Below are 26,189 nucleotides of genomic sequence, written 5' to 3' on the forward strand. Positions count from 1 at the left end.
CAAGTCAGCGACTCAATGCAATCTGCTGGGTTTCCTCAAATAGAAAACTAATTGGACTAATTCATCTTTTCACTGATAAATGGCATATTGGAATAGTTGGAATATTTACTTTGTAAAGTGCGTTGAAATGATGATTGTTGTGAATTGGGACTATATAAATAACCCGAATTGAATTGACAGTGAGTGTTTGAATGTCGCAGTTAAAATTGAAACTCGTCAGACCAGGAAATCTTTTTTCCAGACTGTGGTGTCAGCTTGGTGAAAATCCTAGATCCTCTTTGGATCAACATTCCAGCTATGATGGTGTTGGGGTAAATACTTGGGCTACTTGGCACTAACTGTGCACTTTTTAAGCACAACAGGCTAAATATTTGTCCACATCACTATGTAGCTACGGTATTATTGAAAACAAATAAAGTCCAATTATGTACTAGTATGGTTTATTTAATTACTAGTTTGTACATTTGAGTCACTTTTAGTGCAAACGCTTATTTATTGTTAGTTTATGCATTCATGTCATCAATTAAGCAATTATCCATACACAGATCAAGCATCCACACATTAAAAAGGAGGCCAGGCACACCAACAAAGATGTCCAGTGTCTTCCTTTGCAGATGATATGCAAATGTTGAACTCAGTTAAAACGGATGAAGCTTTTGTTGATGGGGCATTGAGGGCACGCGCTGTTAGTAATCTATGCCCTGCTATTAGTGAGCCCTTTAGGCAGTTTATCGATCAGATATAGTAAAGGGGTCAACAGCATTAAAACAAACCAACAGCCTCACAGTTCAGCTGTATAGCCACACAAAACACGTGACTTATCAGAGAAGAGAAGAGGAGAGAAGGGAACAGGAGGCGTTTGTTTTTGATATTGAGAGAGCCCGCGGGTGCACTGCACTCCCCACACACACTCTGCAGCCTCTCAGCCGCCGCGCTGCTCCACTCCAGCAGCCTGCAAGAGACGCAACGAGGAGGGGAGAGAGGCAAAAGGAGCGACGGAGATGGCGAGCATCAACATGGAGCTGCGGCTGCGGCTGCTGGGGCTGGCGTGGCTCCTTCTGGCTTCTCAAACGCATCGTGTCCGGTGTCTTAACGGCGACGAGGACCAGAGCCAGGACACCGAGTGCAAGATAAAGAGCGTCACCGTGTCGGCGCTGCCGTTTCTTCGGGAGAACGACCTGAGCATCATGCACAGTCCGTCGGCCTCCGAGCCCAAGCTGCTGTTCTCCGTCAGGAACGACTTTCCCGGAGACGTCGTGGTGGTGGACGACCTGGAAAACACTGAGCTCCCCTTCTTCGTCCTGGGTGAGCTTTCCTAACACCAGTTTGGTTTATTGGCCACCAGTTAAGCGGATTAAATATGTGTATTATGACACTTAACATCTGTCTATTAGCCTAGGCCGGGTACAGCACGCTTCCACTGTTTGGATCAACGCTGGTAGCAGTAGTGCGTCCAAACAGAGCAGATCTGGTGTCCAGCCAGGTGCTCGGTGCTTCATCGCCAGTCAGATTAGAGTTTTTAATGAAGCCGAAATGCAACACTTCTCCTGCAGGAACAATAGGCCTCATAGCATTGCGATGCTAGTGAATTCATTCACATTATCCAGGTAAAACCCGATTTATTGGTGTAAAGGAGACGTCTTCCGGTGCTCTGTGCTTGTTCACGTGATTTTACTTCGATAGCTTGAAGCCAGAACTGTTTTACAACTTCCTATAAACAACACGCAGCCAAACTTTTATCTCTTTGCTGCAACTTCTACTTCAAATGGCAATCTGTGCCTTGATGCAACCAAATGTAAGATAATATTTGCTGTCTCCTCGTGAGTTTTTCACCTGGAATTAAAAACATGTCATCAAAGTTCAGACCTCTTTACTTAAAAGGGGATATCTGTAGAAAAACCTTCCTGAGATGAAGGGTATGTTGTAAGTGCTGTCCATGGTGCTGAATCTGTTAAGGCTCTTCGTGTTTAGATTATAGATTATAGCTGCTGCACCGGTGAAGATTAGAAAACAACATGAAAACACTCATAAGCAATCTGAATAGGTGTTTTTTTCCTAAACGTTCTGATTGTTTTCAGGTTGGTGTGAAAGTATTTACATGTTATTGCTTAGTCTGATTTATTCTTGTGTAATTTGATGTTGCATATTTTGATGAAAGTATCCGTTTTCACTGGTTTGTTGCTAGCTTTAAGGTGTTTTAAAGGAGTAAGACACGTGGCGGTGTTAAATAAGAATTATTTGTTGGTTTTATTAAATTGTTTTTACAAATGTGCATAAATAATCATGTAATGTAAGAAGTACAATTGACCAAGCTGTTATTTAAAATGCCTAAGCTGTGAAATTTGGAGGGACTCTACTTATGAAAAGTAGAGTTCATGTTTTACTCAGTTTGTTAAAGTTAGCCTGAGGAATGTTAGTAAAGCTCTACAGAATTATTGCAAGAGTGTTTGAGCAAAAGTCTGATCTCTGAGTGATCAGTATTTCGCAAACCCTATCAATTTGCATGCAGAGTTTTTTTTTCAGTAACAACAATAATATAAAGTTTGTGCTCTTAGAGTCATGGGTTTGCCTTCAGCTCGCACCTCTTCATGGTACGCCCTGTGGGTTTGGTGTTGTTTCTTTTAGTCTACGTGGACAGATGTTTTTACAGCCTTATGCTCCCAAACCCACCTGATGCATTTTAGATTACTAATGTGAAAGTTTAAAGAAAAGTATAAAGCTAAATGTGTTTTAAAGAATTTTTCAATTAGTGTTGATCTTTGACTTTATTTGTGAGTTTTAGGAACATTCAAGTGTTGCAAATTTCAAATTGCAGCCCAAATAAATTCCCGGAGGTTTGATATCTATGTAAAAGTTAGATGACTGAATTCTGGGAAAACCTATCCAATAATCCCTTTGTAAATTTTACTGTCAATAAAACCATTAATTTGGTATAAATATTGGGGCAATTGTGGCTCAGGGGTTAAGAGTTCATCCAGTACTGGGTTGTCGGTTCAAACCCAGGCTCTGCTCATGTCTGTTGTTGCGTCACCTTGCCTTACCTGCAGGTGGTGGTTGGAGGGAGCAGTGGTGCATATTGTGTGGCAGCAGTGTGTGTGTGTTTGCGAATGGGTGAATGAATGACTGTAGTGTAAAGAACTATACAAATGCAGCTCATTTACCATAAGACACTAAATTGCAACATTTTTATATGTGGTTTGTGTTTAGCTGATCCAATAATTTGTCTTTGGGATTTCTTTTTTTTTTTTTTTAAGAAAAAAAAAATCAATCGTAACTTGAAAATTTAACCAGCCTCTTGCTGCCTGGTTTCTTCCTTGAGATTCACATTTTTGCATCATTATTTCACACCTTATTGAATCCCTGTTGGACGTACATTCCCACAATTACTGATGCAAACTGACCTTAAAGCGAAGATGGTTTTTGTTTTAATTCAGGCCTTCTTACATTATGTGGACTGTTACTCAAACAGGCAACTGCTTTGTGCTTTTTTACTCTGTTTTGCAACTACACATCTGTTAGACTTGTGCCCATCAGGATGGCAAGAATATACCAATATTTAGATAGGTCCGGGTGATATGGTCTACAACTAATATAAGGAAACCAGCAGATTGCATCGACTTTACAGCAATCCTCATACTAAGCAAGTAGTGCTTGTCTTTGTGACCCAGATATGCGTCACTTCTCACAAAGATGATCATGTTTTTAACAAGTAAAAGTTATGTTTGTGTCAGAGGGGTAAACAACCGTAACCATAACATCACACTCAACCACCCGGCTAACTTGCTAAATTTATCATAACACAATCGAGGGCAATAGTTTGTTTTCTGATGTACTTTAATACTTTACTGCTGATGAAATTGTGATCCTCTTTCCCCGGGTTTCCACGGGAGCCGTCAGCAGCACGTTACTGCAGCAGCACGTCTTGCTCGCGTAAGCTGCTGCTTGGCCCTTCCCACGAGACGCGAAGCAGCAGGAGAGCAGCTGTCACCGACCGAGCACGAAGTCACACGAGTGACTTCGTCAGTAAACACAACAACAGCAGGAGAAACTATAACATGGTTTGTGTTTTATGTTCTGTCCGTTTTATAATCCCCAATACGGACCTGAAAAACAAAGGAGACCGCTAGCTAGGTGATAACTTCTCACGGGGCCGCACAGTTAGTAACCTTTTATAAAAGTAAAGCAACCGGAAAGCAGTACGTTCTTTATTCTGAAAATCTCGGTAGATTCTCTCCATTTCTGCGTCCGATTTCCTGTTTTTCCTTCCCCAAAAATATCGAACTTGACCCGTTTCAGAGGCGTCGCGCGTAGAAAATAGAACCGGCGCGTAAAGGCCGCGACTTGCTGCTCCTGAGACGCGGCCGACTCGCGCTGCTGACGGCTGCTGACGGCTCCGGTGGAAAAGGTTCTGTTGACCACAGCGGTTCCTATCAGCAGCTATGACGTGCTGCTGCAGTAACGTGCTGCTGACGGCTCCCGTGGAAAGCCGGGGTTAGTGCTGTTTTTCCTGTAGCAAAGACTTTGGAAAGTCGTTTGTACTTCCAGAGGTACATTTCATAATGTTACAGCTAAGAAGACAATCTTTACATTTAGAATATAGAAAAAAATGAATGCAGAAAAATAAAATACATTTTAAATTAAATACTCATTCATTACTTTACAAGCACAGAGAGCTGTGTCAGATGGATGAATGGCTCCAGAGCCGTGGGCTGCCGACCCCTGTCCTAGCAGCAACATTCAGTTCAGTGTTAGTTCTTGTAGAAAAGCTGTTTAACAGCATGGTGGTCCTTTAGGACGTTTGTGGTTTTTTGAAGGCAGCGAGTGATGAAGACGTCATCCAGGGCAGGCAGGTGTGTGTTTGTTATTTTCTCTGCAGTTTTGATTACTCTCTGCAGAGCATTCCTGTCAGCTGCAGGTCTGCTGCTGTACCACACCAGGATGCTGTTGGTCAGAACACTCTCTATCTCTCTATGGAGCAGTGATAAAACTGCACCAGCAGTTTTTGTGGCAGGTTGGTCTTCCCGGGAGCCGTAGGGAAGTATAGCTGTTGTTGTGCCTTCTTGATCAGACATTTGGTGTTGTGTGTCCATGTGAGGTCCTCTGATATGAGGGACTTGAGCTAAGACACCCTCTCCACTTGCTCTCCATTTATTGTGAGTGACTGGTGCTCCACCTTTTTCCTTCTTGTGTCACTGATAATATGTTTGGATTTGTTGGTGTTCAGGGTCAGGCTGTTAGCAAGTTGTACTTCAGTCCGCCAGCTGCTGCACTGGTCACAAAATATAAAAGTTACAAAAATGCATCCACTGCAGAACAATCTCTAGAGGTGCATTTGGTCAATGTGACCATTTCCACTATCATGACTTTGGGGTAATTTTACATTTCTTCATTTCAGTGGGCTGGCCAAATAGAACCAATGGAGACCTGAGCTGGGGTGTGTACTCAAAATGGCCCAATAGAGTCACTGAACAGTACTTTGGTTAATTCACACTGATTCATTCTAACTATTGACACATACCGTATAATGGACAAATAATGTCCATATGCTCAAGTAATTCATTTTTAGAGAGAATGGGAGGTTCCCACCACCGCCATTTTGACCATGCCACACGTCTCGTCACGCCCGGACAATCCAAAATAGTTATAAAGAAGTGGAGCTGAGAGTTACGGTTGGAACAGGGTTGGAGCAAATGAACCATGGTAGCTACTTTCTAACTTAGCTAACCCAAGAAGCTAAGAAGGAGCTCCAGTGCAGCTGACCAGCATGTCTGTAGTCATGCTGGTCACCTGTGGAGCAGTAATATGGACTGTTTACATACAAGCAGAGCCTCAGACTGCTGCAATTGGAGCCGAGTCCCCTGGCCACTTACGTGAGGTCATGCTCCACCTCAGTGGGAGATCAGCTGGAGATTAGCTACATGCTAACTCAAGCTAATGGGGTTTTTCAGGTGCTTTTAGTGAGAGGACTGTGGTAAAGTGACTCCAAAATTAACTCAAAGAGCAACAATATTTCTCTAATCTCCATCAGAGAGCTCCACAGGCAAACAGCACAACCACTGCCAGGCATGGAAGCCAGACAGATGCTTGGCGCATCTCAGCCCTCTCAGGAAATGGGAGCGTGCTGCCTGCGTGAAGCAGCTTTTCCAAGCCGAGAGACAGGAGAGGCCCGGTGCTAGTCTTGCTGGATGACTTCTTTGCACTTCCTGCCTCTGGAGGATAAAGCGGCAGATTCACGGATCTCTGATCACAGGACTGCTGCTTTAAAAGGGAGAGGTATGTTACCAGAACTTGGCAAATCTCAGTGGCAATCTCATGAATCTTTCACTGCAGTGGACCGGTGAATCTACAAACCATTTGCTAGCTAGCTTCGGTCAGCTTGCGAATACCCAGTTATCCAGTCAGCCCTACCAACGCATTATATTTCAGCCTATCTTTGACCTAGCAGTGTGATGTTAAATGCACAGCATTTTCTCCTCTTCAACCAGTGAAATAAAGTACAGAAAGTTCATTTTATTGGTAAAAATTAAGCAGAAACTGCTTGGATGATCTGTTGGTGCAGTCAATACCACAGCTTGCCCTCTTTGTCCAAATAATTCCTTGATTAACATCCAAACACGAAACGCAGAAGAAACAACAAAAGTTCAGAGAGTCAAAATGGCCGAACATCTATTAACGTGAGGCCCAGGCTGAGGCCTTTCCCCGGAACTAGCTCCTAGTGCTAGCTCGTGGCTCTGGTGCTCATTAACTATTCATAATTTCAAGCTTTTAATTATACTTAAACTAAAGAGTTACAAAAAATACACCCTCCCCAGAGTCGTCATGAATGAAATCTAGGTCTATTAAACCTAAAATGTTTTTTTTTTTTAACCAGGCTGTAAACATGTTTATTTCTGCTGGGAAATTTGCATTTTTAAGTGACTAGACAGCCCCTAGCAGACGAGGGTGGAACTGTAAGTTTTGCACCAAAGCCAATAGCCTTAACTGCTCTCTTGGTTATAAATCATAAGGACATGTCATCAGCAGAAAAAAAATGGGTGATTAAAAATGTAAGGGAAGGGAGAGAGAAAATGAACAGGAAAGAGGGAAACCAGCCACTGGACCTCAGGGACCTGCTGGGGTATAGGGACTGAGAAGATCACCAATGTATAATAGTACTTGTCCATGTAAGGCCCTAAAGACCAGAACCAGGATCTTGAAATGAACCCTGAAGTTGACTGGCAGCCAATGAAGCTGGAGGAGAAGTGGGGTGATGTGGGTGTGTTTGGAGGACTTAGTCAGAAGCCGAGCACAGGCGTTCTGAACCACCTGTAGACGGTTCAGGGAGGTTCTGCTCAGACACGTGAAAAGAGAGTTACAGTAGTCTAAGCATGAGGAGATGAAGGTGTGGATAACTGTCTCAAGTTCAGAGCGAGACAGAATGGGACTCAGCTTAGCAATGTTCCTGAGATGAAAGAAGTAAGAGCGAACAAGAGAACTGACATGAGAGTCCAGGGTGAGAGCTGGGTCAAAGGTCACGCCAAGATTCCTGACAGAGGGTTTTGTGTGAGAAGCAAGCTGACCAAGAGAGTCTCTGACTTTGGAAACCAGCTTGTCTGGGGCACAGATGAGGATCTCAGTCTTCATTCAGCTGTAGAAAGCTCCCAGCCATCCAGGTTTTGATAGAGTCTAAGCAGGTGTGTAACAGCTGCAGCTTAGACATCTCATGGGACTTAAAGGAGATGTACAGTTGGATGTCATCTGCATAAAGATGGTATTTAATTTCATTAACGTCTGGATGGCTTTTGATGCTGATCAGTGACATCACTCACTAATGAAGCAGCTGTGATAGGCTGACGTTTTAGCAAATGGGCTGATTTTAGATGGAAACAACAGTTTAAAAGACATCATAGGAAAATCTGAATTGCTACCAGATTGCATACCCTGATAAGTTTTTATTATTTCTATTTACTTTTGAAACAGTCCATCCTGACATGATCATCCTTTATCACATGATTTTGCCTGATATGTTTACCTTAATTTTGGTTTTCCTTCCCCTCTTTTCTCAGTTTGAACAAGAAAATATGATATGTGCAGCAGAGTTTCCTGGATAGGTAAGAGTTGGTGCTGCCTTCAATGAAAGGGACATTCAAAGTAGATATTAGAGGAAAAATGTGAAAAATATCTAGCATAAACTCACTATAAACTCACTATATATCTGCAGTATTGCCAACAAATAATTACAGGTGTGTGCCGGTAAGGACAATTTTTAAGTGTGTGTGACTTGTAATTATTTTTTTTTTGTTCACTTAGCAAATGAAGCCCAAAGCTTTGCAGAGCCTTTGTCTCAATGAGGTTTTAATGATGCATGGCTATGTCTGTTTTAATCAACAGGCCAGCGTATGCAGGGAATAGATTTAAATTATGAATATCCTGAAAGTTTGCCATATTATTGGGTGTTTTCACTCGAGACCACTAGATCGGAATGGTATGAATAGTTCATTTAAAGACCTAATTTAGACAACAGTTATTTCATCATGAGGCAGAGGGATCTCTCGAGACCCAGAGCTGCATATTAATGTCTCTCAATTTGTGCCTGACATTTTCATGTGCTGCATTCTGCTCCAGGACAGAAAACTTTTAATGAATATTCACGCTGGGGAGTCCAACATTGCTCTGGATTTTTGGCTATGTGGCGTCCCTCCTGTCTGAATGAAAGCAGCTGCACAGCTGCAGCGTTTTTGTTTTGTTTTATTTTTTTATTTATATTTCAAATAATTTGTGGCTTGATTTCCTTTGCTGTCTTATAAGACATCCTTGGTGAGTTCAGATGTGTCTGCCTTGAATCATAAACCAGAGTTATTAGCCTCTCTGGAAACCCAAACCATCTGAGTTAGCATGGTGTGGCTGTTTAGAGAACAAGTGTTGATTAAATTTAAACCTGTGTGATAAGATGCTTGCTGTGTGTTGTTTGAATAGAAGCTTTTCTCCTTCCAGCTGCTGTTGGGACCTCGCGGAGCCTCGTCTTTCACTGGCCTTCATTTTATTGTTTAGCTTTCTCGTACCTCATTCTGATTAATGTGGTACTTTTTTAATCTGAGCTTAATCTTTTGTCCCCTCACCTGAAAACATTGTGGCTGAGAGATTATGCCATTTAAAACTATGCAGTACATTACTATGCATCAACTAATCACTTTGAATTCACATGCATATTCTGGTCTTTAGCAGGGTTTATAAAATTCCTCTCATTGCTTATCTGTCATTGCTTTTGTTGTCATATTACTGTAGTAGTGCAGGTACTTTTAAGGGCTGCTTAAAGATTGGTAATCTTCATTTATTAAGTTTGAAATACAAAATCAATGTGAACTATAATGTTGTGGCCACAATAAATGGCCTGTATTTGATATAGCGCCTTCTAGAGTCCTGGAACCCCTCAAGGCGCTTTACAACACAATCAGTCATTCACACATTCACACACTGATGGTGATGAGCTACGATGTAGCCACAGCTGCCCTGGGGCGCACTGACAGAGGCGAGGCTGCCGAGCACTGGCGCCACCGGTCCCTCTGACCACCACCAGCAGGCAACGTGGGTTAAGTGTCTTGCCCAAGGACACAACGACAGCGACAGACTGAGCGGGGCTCGAACCTGCAACCTTCCAATTACGGGGCGAGCACTTAACTCCTGTGCCACAGTCGCCCCAATAAGGTAAAACAAGTTGTTTAAGTTCTGTCCATATTCTTTTTTCCCCCCTTTTACGTAAGAACTAGGGCTTAACAACTCTGGAAAGTAATCTAATGGAGATTTTTTCTTCAATATTGCAGTTGCGATTTATTTCACGATTTTTTTCTCAAGGAGCTTTTCTCATATTTTTCAACTAACTGAAGCAAAAACAACAACAATAATAATAATAATGCATTGAACTTATATAGCGCTTTTCTAGACACCCAAAGACGCTTTCACACACTCTCACATTCACACACTGCTAGTGATGGTAAGCTACTTGTAGCCACAGCCGCCCTGGGGAGGTCTGACAGAGGCGAGGCTGCCATTTGGCGCCGTCGGCCCCTCTGACCACCACTAACACAGGTAAGTTGGGTGAAGTGTCTTGCCCAAGGACACAACAGCAGGATACCCCTGGCGGGAGCTGGAATTGAACCCATGACCCTCCGATCATGAGGCAGCCCGCTCTACCACCTGAGCTACTGCCGCCCCTGTCAAATCTATGTAGCTTGTACTGAATATAAACAAGTTTATATATCTACATATCATATCAACAGGTTTATTTGTCTACATAAACATAAACACTCACAAGAAAAGACAAAATTTTGCATTTGAAGGTGCAGTACTTTGCAGCCAGGGCACATCCCTTGAAGGAGAATAGGTATTAGCATCACCGACTGTGACAATTTATTAGCAGGAAAGAAGTGTGTCCCGTTTATTGGTCTTTTTAGAGTTTTTGACGTCCTTTCCATGCACGTTCCTAATTTTTAATTTGTAAGAATGTAATCAGTGATATTAGCATTAGCATCCCTATGGGGTTTTCTATGTACCGTAAATCCTCTAATACAGGCCGGTATTCAATTAAAGGCCGGGTCTCCAATTTTGGCCGGTGTCGGAGTTAGCGGAGGTAAATAATGGCCGGTCTCTTATTGTGGCCGGGTGGAATGTGGTGACAAGCAAGTATGAGCGTCCCAGTGGCAGGGTTATAGTCCCCAAATCAACCAGCAGGAGGCAGTAGAGGTTCACGCGGACCTTTATTGGGCTTTTTCTTCAATGCTTTGTACCGCTACAGACACAAACCTCTATCACACTCCTACCACACAGAGTCACGGTGTCAGTTAACCATGCTAATTCAACCCCTCCACAGAACACACATCACCTTCCCTGTGGCTTACATAACACTCACACAACACGCAAATCAGCACATAGGAACTAGCAGAACGATAGGAAACACATATAACACAATACCCAGAATGCACCTGGCTTACAACCCCAGCCAGGTCATTACACTATCAAGTTCAAAGAGAACGTGCTGATTATGCTGCAGAACACTCAGGAGAGCAGCAGTAGGGGGTGTATGAACTAGTCAACTTCACTATACAGTAATCCCTCGCTACTTCGCGGTTCGTTCATCGCGGATTCGCTGCTTCGGAGATTTTTTCTTTGGAGCATTTTTCAGGGGGAATTCGCAGATTCGCAGTATTTTTCACTGATTCGCGGTATTTTTCTATGCGAAATATCAAGAAATTCTTGTTTTTTTCATCAATTTCATCATAAAATGCACTTTTTGTAAAAAAACTAAAAAAAAACAAGTAAAAAAAAAATTTTTCTTGAGTTTTACCCACAAATAGAGAATGTGATCATACGATAATTCAATAGGGAGCGTGGTTTCACAGACGCGGAAGTGATAGCGTCGGTGAAACGCCGGCTGATCTAGGAAACCCCCAAGCGTTCGAGCGTCAACGAAGTGACACGGAAATGCCGGGCTTTCCAGAAGTAAGTAAGATAACTTACTATGAGCTGATAGTTCGTTGGATTGATCGGTATGTTGGAAACTCTGATCATGAATCTGAAGAAACTGAGTGGTGAGCTGGACATCCGTTTATAGCCGCTGTTTGTGACGTAGGTGCAACGTGCAGGGAATCCCCGCGAGGGCATGCTGGGAGTCCCTACTTCGTGGATTTTCACCTATCGCGGCCAGGTCTGGAACGCATCTACCGCGATAAACGAGGGATTACTGTGACTTTTTACGCCTGTCATCGACTAGTCGCTGTCACGTGATAATGACCGGCAAGATGCAGCCCTCGGAAAAGACAGCAGCCTGCTATCAGCAGGTGACAAGCTCCTGATGCGTTTCGCTGCTGTGGAGCGGGGCGCTGCGCGCATCACCTTGTCCTCCGACGCACTGATCACTGATACGGCCGCCAAACAGCGAGCGCTCCGCTGTTTTTGCGGTCGGTAGATCTTTTAGAACTGCAGTTCAAAGGTAACTCATGAGGTGAATATATATGAACCCAGGTAGCAGTTTTTCTTTAGGATTGAGAGGAGATGCAGGAAGATAATAAACAGGTAGGACAGAAAAATAGTCAAATAAAAACAAGTTAGTTTTTGTACCTGGTGGTTGCAACAAACAGACACCATTGAAGGTAATCAGAAGTGGAACAGAAAATGAAATAATTATTTTAATGTTTAGAGCAGCAGGAACTCTGAGAGGCTGCAGGCGCATCAGTGAGTTTGCTGCCGCTGCGCAGGGGGAGGGGGGAGAGGGCTGAAGCAGGGGGAGGGGGGAGAGGGCTGAAGCAGAAACTACCGTTGTTAAAAGAAATGTGTTTAACTTTGAAAATGTGGGCGCAATTTTAATTGTCAAAAACTCCAGCGAACCATTAGTTCATTTTGCTCAATTAGAAATAGAGGCCTGCCTCTAATACTGGCCCTCCTTCCAATGAAGGCCTGGAGCTTGATGAGCTTGAGTCAAATAAAGGCCCGGGCCTGTATTAGAGGATTTACGGTATATTAGCGTTGTGCTAACCACTTGCTGCCAGTCAAATTGCAGCCTTTGCGATTAGAAAATCTCCTTTTGTCACATTGCAGTTCATCGCATATGCAATTAATCGTTCAGCCATAGTAAGAACTGGGCCTACTTGTATGTTGGTTTATCAGGTCTGACAAGGATTTCTGACCCAAAGGAGCTTGCACCATTATCAACAGCAAGGCCCTCATCTGTACCTACGCACAGATCCTTGCATATTTCATGCATAGAAATGATTTTACGCATTGTGTGATATTTACCATGTTGTACTTGTGCGTAGAAACATAAGAACAACTCTGACCATGCATACAAACAGCACATAATGGTAGAATATGGGAAACACAGTACTGAAGGTCTCAGTCATCCACGTATGTTCCTCATCCAGAAATTATTTTTACCCAATAAGTAATGATGGAAGTGGAGAAACAGCGTTATCACATAACCTATAAAAGACACCTGTGACCAATGGGGATTTGACATTGTCGCATGTCTGATCTTGGCTCAGGGTGTAGTCTGGGGGGAACACGTCTTCTGTGAGCTCATTGATCTGCTTGGTTAGAGTGGCTCCTCAGCAGATACCGCTTCCTCAACGAGATCCCATTGGAGCTTTGTCGTGATTTGGCACCCTTTATGAGAGTACAGACAAACCAAACAAATCTGATTCCAGTCCATCTTCAATTATTGACAACTTTAGAATTTCATGCCGCCATGTTGTTCTGCTGTTGTTAACTCATTAACTGCCATTGATGACAAAAGTCATAATTTTAAATCAAACCGTTCACTAAAGTCGTCATTGGCATTTTTTTTACTGTGTGTGTGTATGTGTGTGTGTGTTGGAATGAGCCCCGCACCGTGAGAACAAACACCTCAGCTCTAAAGCCGTTCTTCATCTGCGTACGTCACACGTCACGTGATCAGGAAGCAGAAAATCCATGTGTTAGGGGATTGTTTTGGGCCGCTGCTGTAAAAAAAGTGAGGTACTCGAAACGCGCGGATTCTGCCTGATGTAAGAGGTGAGTCTCCTCTTTGTTTTGTTAGTTTATGAGTTGACATCATCCTAGCGTGCAACGTTCTGTGACTTTAAAAAAACAGTAAAAATGCTGAAAAACGCTGGCAGCAAATGGCTTTTCTGATCAGGAATCAGCTGGCACTGAATGAGTTAAAAGCCTAAAACAGCAAGGTTTTGTTGTACCAGGACACTGATTCAATGACATATAAAGATCAATACTAGGGATGTGTATTGGTGAAATTCTGGCGATATGATACATATCACAATACAGGGGAGACAATGTGATATATCACGATATATATTGCTATACGTTCAGCCAGATGATATTAGCAATTATTTTAGACTGAAATTATTTTAGGATAAGTCAAACAGTACAAACTGATATGCAGCATGTTTAATGAGATATCTGAGCCATGATAGGGGGATTTACATTTCAGTGGTGGAAACAAAACCCATTGCACACTGCTGCCAACTGGCGGCCTGCATTTGTATTACACCAAAAATAAAAGAATACACACAAATGTTTGTGTGTAAATTCTTCCAAAATTTGATACACAGCTTTTGAATATCGATGAAGTATTGCAGGAAAAAACATTGCAATATATTGTCATATCGATATTTTTTTACATTCTTAATCCATACCAAACCATACCTAATTAGAGCTCACATCCAACAATTTGAAATAGTGATTTTCTTTTTAAATCAGGAAAATTTGTTCACATAGATGCGGTGGCAATTAAAAATGGTGCATGAACCAGTGACTTGATCCTTCAACTTCTGGTTTTCTTTATGCATATGGTTGATGATGAGGACACTCCCTCAGTTTTTTCCTCCTTTTTACAGATTTGTCATTAACGATAATTATAGGTCCAATCGTGTTAATGTTAGGGTTAGAAGTGTTCATTTTTGCGGTTTGTATCATCATTGTACTTTACTGGGAAGCCATAATGCTCCCATACATGCGACTTAAACAATGCAGGTGGTTTTTCAAGCTCCTATCCTCCTCTTACATGACCACCACTGTGCTTTAATGGTTTAGACTGAACAGGTGGCTCCTCGGCCTTCTAAGTTACCGATCCGTGGATGATGTACGTGCAGAACCAGAGAGAGATCCATGCCTATCACAGATTAATGATGATCCGTTGCACCCCTACTAGACATTATGAGATGCTGTATAGCAGTCCCTCGCTAGAACGCATCCTTCACGGTTTTGCACATTTCTTTGCATTGATAAATAAAAGGCAACAACAAAATTTGACATAAAAAAATCCAATCAGAAAATGGAAAAGATTGGTGAAAATGAAAAAGAACCAATCAGCAACTGGTACAGGCAGGACTAGACGAGTAAAGAACCAATCAAACTCCAGAGTTGGCCGCTGTTTGAACAAGCTAGCGGTAAACATAAGTGCCAGTAACAGTTGAACAAGTCTAAAATGAGAAAATGTCCACGGTTGAGAGGAAAAGCATTTGATGTGACCATTTGAAAAGTTTGCTTGGTGAGTACACATCCAAGGTCTAACCTGGTGTTAAAAGTTACAGAGGTAGCAGCGAGCATGGCAAGAGGGGTGGAATGCTGGACCCAAACTGACCCGAAAGCAAGGAGTGGCACATCTGGTTGTTTTATTGTTTTTGTGGTGCTTCTATGACCTCAATATAATGCTGCTGTTGTGTCCTTGGGCAAGACACTTAACCCCCTTTTCTTCTGGTGGTGGTCCCTCTGACCACCACCAGCAGGGGCCGGTGGCACCAGTGTTTAGTAGGCCTCACCTCTGTCAGTGCACCCCAGGGCAGCTGTGGCTGCATATTAGCTCACCCCCACCTGCGGGTGAATGTGTGAGTAAATGGGTGAATGACTGATTGTGTTGTGAAGTGCCTTGGGGGGGGGGGGGGGGGGGTGTAGGACCCTAAGAAAGCGCTATATAAATACAGACATTTACCATAATCAGTGTTCGGTGTTCTAGCAGTGTTTTGTAAGGAAAAACATTTAGGAAACCCAGAAAAGCATTAGAGCACTTCATGTTGGTTAATTAGTTAATTGAAAACTAATAAATACACCTGAAAACAATTCTTGCTTAAGTGAAAAACAGCAGATTGAGTGTTTAAATGAGAGAAAAGTGTATAAAGTGTGTAGTGGGAGGTTTTACAGCATTAAAACATCTATAATTGTAAATAATAAAGATGGCTTCTGGCGATTTGGCCTTTTGCAGGTTATTTTTAGAATGTAACTCCGCAATAAACAAGGGACCACTGTACTTCAGTTTTACCACCCAACTGTGTTTAGTTATTATGTTCCCTAATAAAGCTGTCAGTTGACTTTTGACCTTTATGCTTTTCACTCAACAAATAGAGGTCAAATCAGCTGACATTCACACGGATATGGTCAAACCATGTTAATTCTATAACCTTCACAGTTCCCACCTTTACAGTGGCCTTTACCTTTCCTGTGCAATGACTTAGCAAGACCAGGCTGACCAGGACTTTGGACCCTTTGATGTCATCTAAAATGTCTGGACACTCACAATCGGTTGCAAAGATGTCACCTCAGTAAAAGAAAAGAGGAATCATTTTACACGTACTTACTTGAATCAATGTGTTTCCATGAAAGCAGATGGAGCCATTGTGACTGAGACAGAACAATGAGACTGAATTAATATATTTAGTGCAGCTGTAGAATAACAAAAAGGGGATGTAACCATTTTTAAAGAGCAAAGTAAAACATTGAACAAATGGGTGAGATACTTCTGAAGCAGACGATGATACCAATCTCTTAGCATATACCAGCAACGCATAGGTCCGTTCACATTACAGCAGCACAGGTTTATTCCCTTTATTTCTTTATTCACATCTAAGTACAAGTGGCATTTGCCAAAAGCAGTCAAGTATGTTATTCTTATAACTGTCAACATAAGCTTCCTTTTAAAGAAGACTGCTGCCAATTGTTTGATAGTGAACAGAATAAGAATCACTTTAAATCCAAAACCCTGACAACTTCAAACATTTTAATATACGGTCACAACTTCACACACACACACACACACACACACACACACACACACACACACACACACACACACACACACACACACACACACACACACACACACACCTCAGCCAGTAGCAAGTCTTGCTGGCAGCTGCACTTATTCATCAATCTTGCTGGAAACTTTACAGTCAGTTACTTATAGAGTTGTTGAAGACCTCATTTGATGTCATGATCTCAATATACTAGCTAAATAATTCAAAACTGTTTCTTTTTTGAGAAAGAAAAAAAGAGTTTTGAAACATTCTGGTATTTGTTTTTATTATTCATGGTCTTCAAGTATCATCATTTATAAAGTTCAGCTGCTTTAAAATCTGTCTGGAATTCAAGTCACACTCGTGACCACACGTTTCACACTTTTTTTGGTGGCTCGCATTTTTCTCACCAAATTGCCCCCATGTGAAGCCCCTAAGAAGCAATTTGAAAAGCTGAGATCCAGTGACTGACAGTAAATAATCGCTACAGGACTGCAACCACTCGTTAGTGTCAGAGAAGCAAGACTGCGTCATTAGAAATGTACCCTTTTGGTCTCGTGTCATAAATTGCAGGGGAGGTGCGATAATAAAGTTGCCCCCTGAGAGAAACGCAAACTGTCTTTTCTCTGTCATTTGTTGGTTATTTCCCCCACTTTAGAGTGTTTTGAGGGGAAGTAGCTCCAAGTTCGCTCTCTCTCTCTCTCTCTCTCTCTCTCTCTCTCTCTCTCTCTCTCTCTCTCTCTCTCTCTCTCTCTCTCTCTCTCTCTCTCTCTCTCTCTCTCTCTCTCTCTCTCTCTCTCTCTCTCTCTCTCTCTCTCTCTCTCTCTCTCTCTCTCTCTCTCTCTCTCTCTCTCTCTCTCTCTCTCTCTCTCTCTCTCTCTCTCTCTCTCTCTCTCTCTCTCTCTCTCTCTCTCTCTCTCTCTCTCTCTCTCTCTCTCTCTCTCTCTCTCTCTCTCTCTCTCTCTCTCTCATCCATCTAGTGGTAGAATGGGGGAGACATAATAAGTAATTATGTCTGTGGAAAAAGAGCTCTATCACATAGAAGGTGTTAGAACCTATTTAAGACAGCTGTGACCAATAGAGTTTTGACATTGTAGCATGGCTGATCTTGAGTTATTGGAGGACTTGGAAGAGAGTGTACTCTGGAGGGGACGGGCACCCCTTGAGCACACTGATCTGATACCTTAAGGAGATTCTTCTGGAGCTATGCTGGGATTTGGGATGCCTGGTGACAAGTACAAGAACCGCCCCCAGAACCTCCCCTGCTTCCTGAACATACACTCATTGTCAAGGTAACTAAACTGAATGACAGCTTGGGGGGGGCTGCACTCTCAGCCAACTCCTTAAATGTAAACTGTAAATGACAACCCGTTACTTTACAATTCATCATATTCATTTTTATGTGGAACCTTTTTGCTTTTCATATTTTCTGACAGAGACCTCTCTAACTTGTTCTCTTCTACTTCGGTAGTCAGTGCTTCAATCTTGCTGTCAGGAAAGTTTTATTTTCAGGAGGAAGGCAGGGAATCCCCTCACGAGCTGAGGATGTGGTGTGACCAAATTTGGTTATTTGATTGTGAATGAACACAAGCACCTAGGTACGGACATGTGGGATTTATTAACAGCAATGTGCACGTTTCATAAATCAGGATTTTGACCATTGGTACGTACTTTCTAAACTTCAGTCATAGGAAGGAACATGGGACAGGTTCTATGAATGTTTGATAAGAGAGGGCCCTGAAGGTATTATTAACTCATCTGCACCAAACCACCTCTTTCTATTCAACATTTACTATAAGTTTCAATTTTAAGTACGTCTAGTCCTAATTAATCTGACCGGGGCAGCTTGGCCCGACCACTGTTTCCAAGAGCACCTTTCGGTATTTTCTCTACTTTCTCCCTTATTTTTAGTCCCAGCTCTGTTGAGGTACCTGGAAAGGCTGAGTCGGGCCGGCATGCAGAATTTTTTGCCTTCTGTCTCACTGCCTGCAGCCATTTCCTGGTTCAGAATCTGACAAAAATGTCCAGCAACATCACCATTTTTGTGCTTAGTTTTGTTTCTGTGGTGAATACAAGTTATGTTACACCTTTTACTGATCCACTCATGCTAATTCTGTCAGGAGTCTGACGGACATTTCAGCCGGCACCCCACTCTTTACTTTTTATTCATAAATGTAACGAGTGTGGGACATAAGTTGTACATCAGAATTATATTAAAAAGAGTAGGGGTGGAAAACGTTCATCCCTAAAGTGTCCGCACAAGGATTCAGAGACGTGTGTGTGTGTGTGTGTGTGTGTGTGTGTGTGTGTGTGTGTGTGTGTGTGTGTGTGTGTGTGTGTGTGTGTGTGTGCGTGTGCGTGTGTGTGTGTGTTGAAGTCAACAAAAGACGTATAGCTGTCGTTTCTGGCTTCCCATAAAAGGCGGATGTGGCTTAGGCATGATAGCCGATTGGAGGGTTGAGAGTGTTTGTGTTTAAAAGCTAGCTTGTTTTGCAGATTTGGTATTGCAGCTTTAACCATTAAGCAATAAAAACAGATTTGTTTAGATGAAGTTGGCTCTTAAAGTTACCAATAACTGAAATAATACATTTTAAACTCTGTGATTAAAATCTCAAATTAGGGCTGGGCGATATGGCCAAAAAATAAAATCTCCGATTTTATTTGCTTTAATTCGATTTCCGATTTTTTCCGATTAACACCCCCCCCCCCCAGAAAAGGACACCAAGAAGTACAAACAGCAGACCACTTGAAGCTACTTTTGCTTTTATTTAATCAAAAGCAAAATGTGTAATGCTCTTCAGGGATGAATAGTGAATAACTGAAAACCCTCTTGGAATCAAAGTGCCAGGTGTATTTTGAGTCATACTCTGTTGTCTAGACTGAAATGAGACAAACATTCCCATTAGAGTAACACCATTTACTCAAACATTAACAATACATTCAAATACAGGTAAAACTAAACCAACCCAAACAGTGCGACAACTAACAGGGATGAATGTATCTTACTTTTCAAATCCAAAAACAGAAAAAAAATTATCTGTCTTTAACTTGCATTTACGGTAAATGATTTACTTTGCATATCATTGTAAATAAAAACATAAGTGCAAAACTTCTTTCTTGGGTAAAATACTAATGTAAACAAAAACAAAAATTGCAAAATAAATAATAGTCAACTCCAACTGAAACTGATAAAGTGCCAACTTTGGTTAAAAAAAATAACTTTAACAAACGATTTGAGTCCCTGAATGTAGAAACCGGAGAGAAAAATCACATTTTGGTTGAGCTGCTGAACATGAGATCTGTGCTTAAGTTTTCGGTCAATAACATTTACACATTTTTGGCAAGGAAAATCAGCCTGTCCACTGCCTCTGGCTTGAGGCAAGCTCGGCTGCATGTGACCTCTCCCCCTGCCACACTGAATAGCCTCTCAGATGGGGCACTTGTTGCAGGGATACTGAGGTATTTCTTGGCCAGGTGACTGAGCCTTGAGAAGTTTGATTTGTTGCTCTTCCACCATTGCAGTGGATCAGTGTCAGGATCTACCTCTGGCATAAGCAGATAAGTTGCAAGTTCAGTCTCTATTTTAGCCTCTTCCGACTGGTCAGGGCCAGGGGTTGGCACACTCTTCTTGAAGAAAGTTGCTAAGGTCTTTTTCCTCTTGGGATTTGGCTGAGGCCTTGCCTCTTGGTCCACCTGCACAACTGGACCAGGCTGTGGTGTGCTTTTGTCAGTGGGGAAAGACAGAAGTTCACTGACAGCTCTTCTTTTGATTTGCTCCACCTTGTCTGGGTCGATGTAGGATGTCTGGAATCTTGGATCCATCAGAGAGGCCATGTCCAGCAGTTCATCTTTGACAGGATCGCTGTATTTGTTAACAAGGTATCCCAGTATGTTGCTTTTGATTGTTTTGGTAAGCTCTGTGTCATTGTCCTCAGGCTGCAAAAGACTTGTTTTGAACAGATGGATAACAGGCTTGATGTATGAGACACTAACATACATTTCCCCTGATAAAGCATCTGTAAAATCTTGGAGTGCTTTAACCGCCTTGTTTACTGACTCCAAAACCTCGATGTCTTGCCAAGAGGGCACGAGATGGCGGCTTTTAACTTCAGACCCCAGGACACGGGCAATAGCCTTCTCCTGTTCCAGGAATCGTTCGATCATCTTTTGGCGGGAGCCCCACCTGGTTGGAGATTCTACTATAAGCTGATGAGAGGGGAGGCCCAGCTCTGACTGAGCTAAACCCAGCTCTCTTCTTTTCTTCCAACTGTAGGAAAAAAGCAGCAACTATCTTCTTGCAAACTCCAATGGCTCGGTCTATGCGGGGATCCTTAACACCATTCTCTGTACGATAAAGAATAAAACACAAAGACATGCATCACTACTGGGGACTTGAATAAACAACTACATCCACCTAAAAATGATTTCTTCTGTATGTCTTATGTATGAACACAGTAACTCCTGCAGTTGTTACACTGAATATATGTTTGGTGTATATTATTTTTATGTTTTAATCCATGGGCAGAACTTTGCAGCAGCACAGTGATAAATAAGCACAAATAATATTAACATATTTAGAAGAAAGAGTATTCAAAAGGACACATGATTAATATGAGCAGAATTCTGTGCCATTAGTAACTGAATTTGAATTACTCCAGGTTGAAAAACAATTTTCAGTTTCAGAAGCAAATTTAAATAAGCTAAACTGAACCTGAGGGGAGGGGGGTGAAAGTGAGTGTTTGGAGGCTCAATTTGCAGTAGAATAAAATACATTTTTAAACCAAATTCATCCATTTTCAAAATACAAAACTCAATTTCAATTTAATGACAATCATTTCCAAACTGAACTTTGAACTTTACCCTCTCAACAGGAAATCTTTATTCAACTTTCCAGTGTCAAACTGGTAGCATTTATGTTTACCTGCCGCTCCTGCAGTGTCACACTCTAAAACCTCCGGGCGGAACACAAACAATATTGCAAGTTCCATTGCTACAGTAGTGAAAGACGAGCGTCATCCAGCTTGGCTGTGGTTTTGATGTGCTCTGTCGAAATGTAATATTTTATTTTACTTATTGTCAGACTTACCAATAGCGTTGTGTAGTTTGTGTCCAAAGCACTGGAGGTTTGGCCATCTGTTCACTTTCTGGGCTTTAATCACGTTGGTCCCGCTGTCAGTCGTCATGCAGGAGAGACGATTCTCAGACAGGTTCCAGCAGTCAAGAGCGTCTCTCAGTCCTTTGGCGATAAGTTCACCGGTGTGGTCCTCGGGAAAGTATGACGTTTGGAGGGAAATACTACGTAAATCCCACGCGTTGTTAATGAAATGCACCGTTAAACTCATATAAGGCTGCATTGTTCGACTGCTCCACATGTCGGTTGTTGCTGAAAAAAAGGACAGCTCCTCCAGTTCTCTGCCAACCTTTTTGCGTGTGTTTCTGTAGAGCTGCGGCAAGACTACTTCACTGAAATACTTTCGGCTGGGTAGCTCATACCTGGGATCCAATGTTTTCATCAAATTTATAAACCCCGTCTTCTCCACGGTATATATGGGTACCATGTCTTTTGCTATGTACAAAGCGACCGCGTCGGTGATTGTAGTCCACCGGGCCCCTTTCTTGTCATATGCGGTCCCCTGTGCGAACGATTCGGCTACAGTTAGCTGTTTTTTAGCCACCGGTTCTTGGTCACTGCGGCTCTGTTCGTCTCGGAGGGACTGGCATTTTTCGTGTTCGGCTTGATGCCTCTGTTTAAGGTGTTGAAACAAGTTAGTGGTGCTGCTGCCTTTGACTGCGACGGGTTTTAGACAAAGGTTGCAGCGTGGGGTCTCTTGTTTTATGTCTGTTGCAGCAAACCCATACCAGTTCCAAACAACAGATGATTTTATCCCTTTCTTCGGAACAAACTTCCCACTCTCACCGCCTTCACCGGTCGCCATGTGGTCGCTTGCTGTCTGTTGTTTTGTGTGTTATCGCTCGCTCGTGGGTGAGGAACCTGATGCTACGGGACCTCCGGAGGGCCAAAAAGCGCCATTACAAAAAACTTGATTTACTTACTTTATGAATCGCCCGCAAAAAATAATTCGAATTAATTCATTTGATCGATTTTTCACCCAGCCCTATCTCAAATGAAAGTTAGAGTCTTATAAAATGCCTATTGCAGATCCAAAGGTTTTTATTGTCTTTTTCTCTACAAACCTTTATTCCTTTACACATATTTTACTTCTTCGTTGCCTTATTGTCTGAACTCAAGCATGTAAATGGACATCATACATGTCAGGAAGCAACAAGAAAACCATTGTATGTACAGTGACCGCTTTCATCTCTTTAGCCTGAAGCTAAAGTAAAGGCAGTCACAGAAAAAAATGGGCTTCTGTTTTCATATTGCTTTTTTAATCTATTTTTCCCTGTTGTATCACCTTGAATGACCAGCACTGACTTCAAGCCTGCTTTGTATATAACAGTGGTTCAACAGCAGTAATCCAAACCAGGGGCATTTGTCACACTTGCCTTAACTGCTTAAGCCTGTGGTGTTTTTTTTTACCATCACAAAAGCTGTAGAAGCTTGGTTGAGAATTCGAAAGAAGTGAGATTCAGTTTCTTTCACCAACCAAAATGACATTTGACAAACAAAATCCCTGCACAAAATAGAAACTTTGTCCTAAATGACAAATGAAAGTTGGGTTTTAAATAGTACGATCAGAATGGAGTACAATTTAGGACAACTTTCAAAATAAAAAACATACAGATTTCAAGTTGCTTCATTATTTAGAAATAAACTAATTTACCTTTGCTTATGTCAGCTACGCAAGTGCCAAAGAATAAATGACTGACCTTTTTGGACACTTGCTGCAGTCTTTCCTTCTTTCAAGTTCCACTGGATTGGCAGCCTGGGGTGGTGGTACCCCTATTTAAAAAGGGGAACCACAGGGTGTGTTCCAACTACAGGGGGCTCACACTCCTGAGCCTCCCTGGTAAGGTTTATTCTGGGGTTTTGGTGAGGAGGGTCAATCAGATTGTCGTACCTTGGATTCAGAAGAAGCAATGAGGTTTTTGTCCTGGCTGTGGAACACTGAAGCAGCTCTATACCCTTAGGGGGGTCCTGGAGGGTGCGTGAGGGTTTGAATCAGCTCCTCTACATCCGAGACCATGGTCTTGAGTCGGAAAAGGGTAGAATGCCTTCTCCGGGTCAGGGTTGAGGTCCTGCCCCAACTGGAGGAGTTTCAGTTTCTTGGGGTCTTGTTCACGAGTGAGGGAAAGATGGAGTGCAAGATCGATTTGTAGATTGGTGCTGCATCTGCAGTGATGCAGGCATTGTACCGGTTTGTTGTGGTGAAGAGAGAGCTGAGCCAGAAGGCAAAGCTCTCGATTTACCGGTCGATGTACGTTCCTACCCTCACCAGTGATCACGGGATTTTGGGTAGTGACCTAAAGAATGAGACTGCAGGTAAAAGCAGCTGAAATGAGTTTTCTCTTCATTGTGGCTGGGCTCTCCCTTAAGCCGGGCGTACACTGTGTGACTTTTCACTTGTAGCACTCAGCTTCAGCTCAAACCGTACGACTTCCTCGCAGGGCAGATCTCATGAGTCATGTGCTCACATTGTACAACCCAGTTCTCGGATGCGATCGGACTGCTCACACTGTACGTCTGGTAGCAACACGTCCGACCTAAAAATATGCTAAAAATAGCAGTTTTTACGCAACACGTCAGACTTTTTTGTCTTGCCTGTTGTCCTTCAGGAGTGCTGCAGGAGGACACACAGGGATTTATAGAGGTTGGATGAGGAAAACAAAATAAAGAAAGTAAATCTGTGTCTTGTGATCAGTTTAATTTGACATGAACACGACAAACACGCTTTCATGACAATCTTTGTGAGTAAAAAAACATGTAGAAATAAAAATGAACAACATGTGTTATGAGGGCGGGCGGTGTTGATGCAAGACTGTGCATGCGCCGTGAGCGGTTCTGATACTTTTTAGGTCGCAGCTGCTTGCAGTGCTATACCCTCACGGGGGGGTGGGGGTGGGGGGGTGGGGGTCGGGGGGGTTAGGGGGGGTTGTGTTACTGTCACACCCTGTCCTGTCTCCCCATTCTGTTCAGTCCTGTGTTCATGTTAATTGCTCCCACCTGCCTCTCGTCTCCCAATCACCCAAGGTCCCAGCTCCTCCTGTATTTAAACCTTGTTAGTCCATTTTGTCTGGTTGGCTCATTGTTTCATTGTCCTGCACTTGGATCCTCACCTCTGTCTCACTCACCGGCACGTTGCGACATTATAGGAGGGGTAAGACCATCTAAATTGTCAATAATTGTTGAGAACACCACAGATATGGTCTGTAATTGTGGTTCCGTTTGCTGAAAAGAAATTTCAGCATCAGATAAGACCCCTAGGGGCTAGCCCCATTTACCCTAGAACAATTAAACCCCCCTCAGATCATCCCACCATAATGAATATGTTACAGTCACCTAATTACTCTACATGTTGGGTGTCAGAGGCTTTGCTCAGCTTAGTGAGCACACAACTATTTTATTAATTGGATTTTTCTGCTGAATACAGGACTTTTTTCAGCATAGGTGGATTACGTAATTACTACCAACCAATGCACTAGTGTAGTATTAGTTTGTATTTGTGGAAATTCTGTTCTTTTTCAAGCACAAAATGTTCACTTCCTCCAAGCTTTAGCAGCAAAAGAACGTGGATCCATATTTTAGTCATTTAGTTTGCAATGTGCTGTCACTGAGCAGTGTGCTTTTGGTATTTGGGCAAATTCAGCTATCAAATCTTGGTAGTTTTTTCCACATTTTCAAAAGTTACTACCAGGTTTTTTTTCTACTTGCAGAAGCAGTTTCAAACAAGCACCATTACGTTGTCTTGACAAAAATAAACTATCAATAAATTTAGAAAAAACTAAATATATAATATTTGGAAATGGAAGCATCAATACAAATGCGAAAATTATGATTAATAATACAAAGATTGATAGAGTTTGGGAATGTAAATTTTTAGGTGTCATAATTGACCACAAACTATGTTGGAAACCACAAATAAACAGGTCACTGCAAAATTAAGAAGTATAGGAATACTATCTAAAGTTAAATATCTCCTATAAAGCAAAGAGTTGCATACATTGTACTGTTCACTTATTCTACCATACCTCAGTTACTGTGCACAGGGTGTCCGCGGGGTTTTAAAAAGTATTAAAAAGTGATAAATAAAAATAGTCAAATTTCAGGCCATTAAAAGTGTTAAATTTGGTCTCAGAGGTATTATTTTTTCCAAGTTAGGTATTATTTTTTTCAGACTATCAGGTGTCGTATTCTGAACATCGACATAGAAATATATTCCGAATGAAATGTTTTGAACGATTATAAAAATAAAACAAGCCGATTATTTGCTCCTCCCACTTGAGCTGCCCTGAGTTACAAATGAAGCGCTGCGTTGCCAACTTAGCGACTTTGATGCTATTTCCAACAGCTTCTCAGACCCCCTTCTTGACTTTTTAAATCTTAAAAGTACCTAGCGAACACCTCAGAAACATCTCTGGTAACCCTTAGCTACTTTCTGGATAACTATCGTCGACATTTCCTGCTGCAGGTTAGCTAAACACTCCGCCTGCGCTCCGGACCGTTCTTCAGGACATTAGGAAAGGGAATGATGTAGT

General features: G+C 42.2%; 1 protein-coding gene across 7 annotated transcripts in view; it reads left to right on the forward strand.

The window, feature by feature from the left end:
• Positions 1–812: 812 nt before the first annotated feature.
• Positions 813–26,189, forward strand: part of astn1 (astrotactin 1) — a 556,409-nt gene continuing 531,032 nt past the window's right edge. For 5 of the 7 annotated variants that reach the window (XM_054746696.2, XM_054746699.2, XM_054746711.2 and 2 more), the window contains exon 1: positions 813–1,305. In XM_054746696.2, coding sequence (XP_054602671.1) covers positions 1,002–1,305 — 304 coding nt within the window. In that variant the 5' untranslated portion in view covers positions 813–1,001. The remainder of the gene's footprint in view (positions 1,306–26,189) is intronic. The other 2 variants (XM_054746707.2, XM_054746717.2) reach the window with 1 other exon arrangement.

This window comes from Nothobranchius furzeri, chromosome 11, assembly GCF_043380555.1.
Source record: "Nothobranchius furzeri strain GRZ-AD chromosome 11, NfurGRZ-RIMD1, whole genome shotgun sequence".
Taxonomy (NCBI): Eukaryota; Metazoa; Chordata; class Actinopteri; order Cyprinodontiformes; family Nothobranchiidae; genus Nothobranchius; species Nothobranchius furzeri.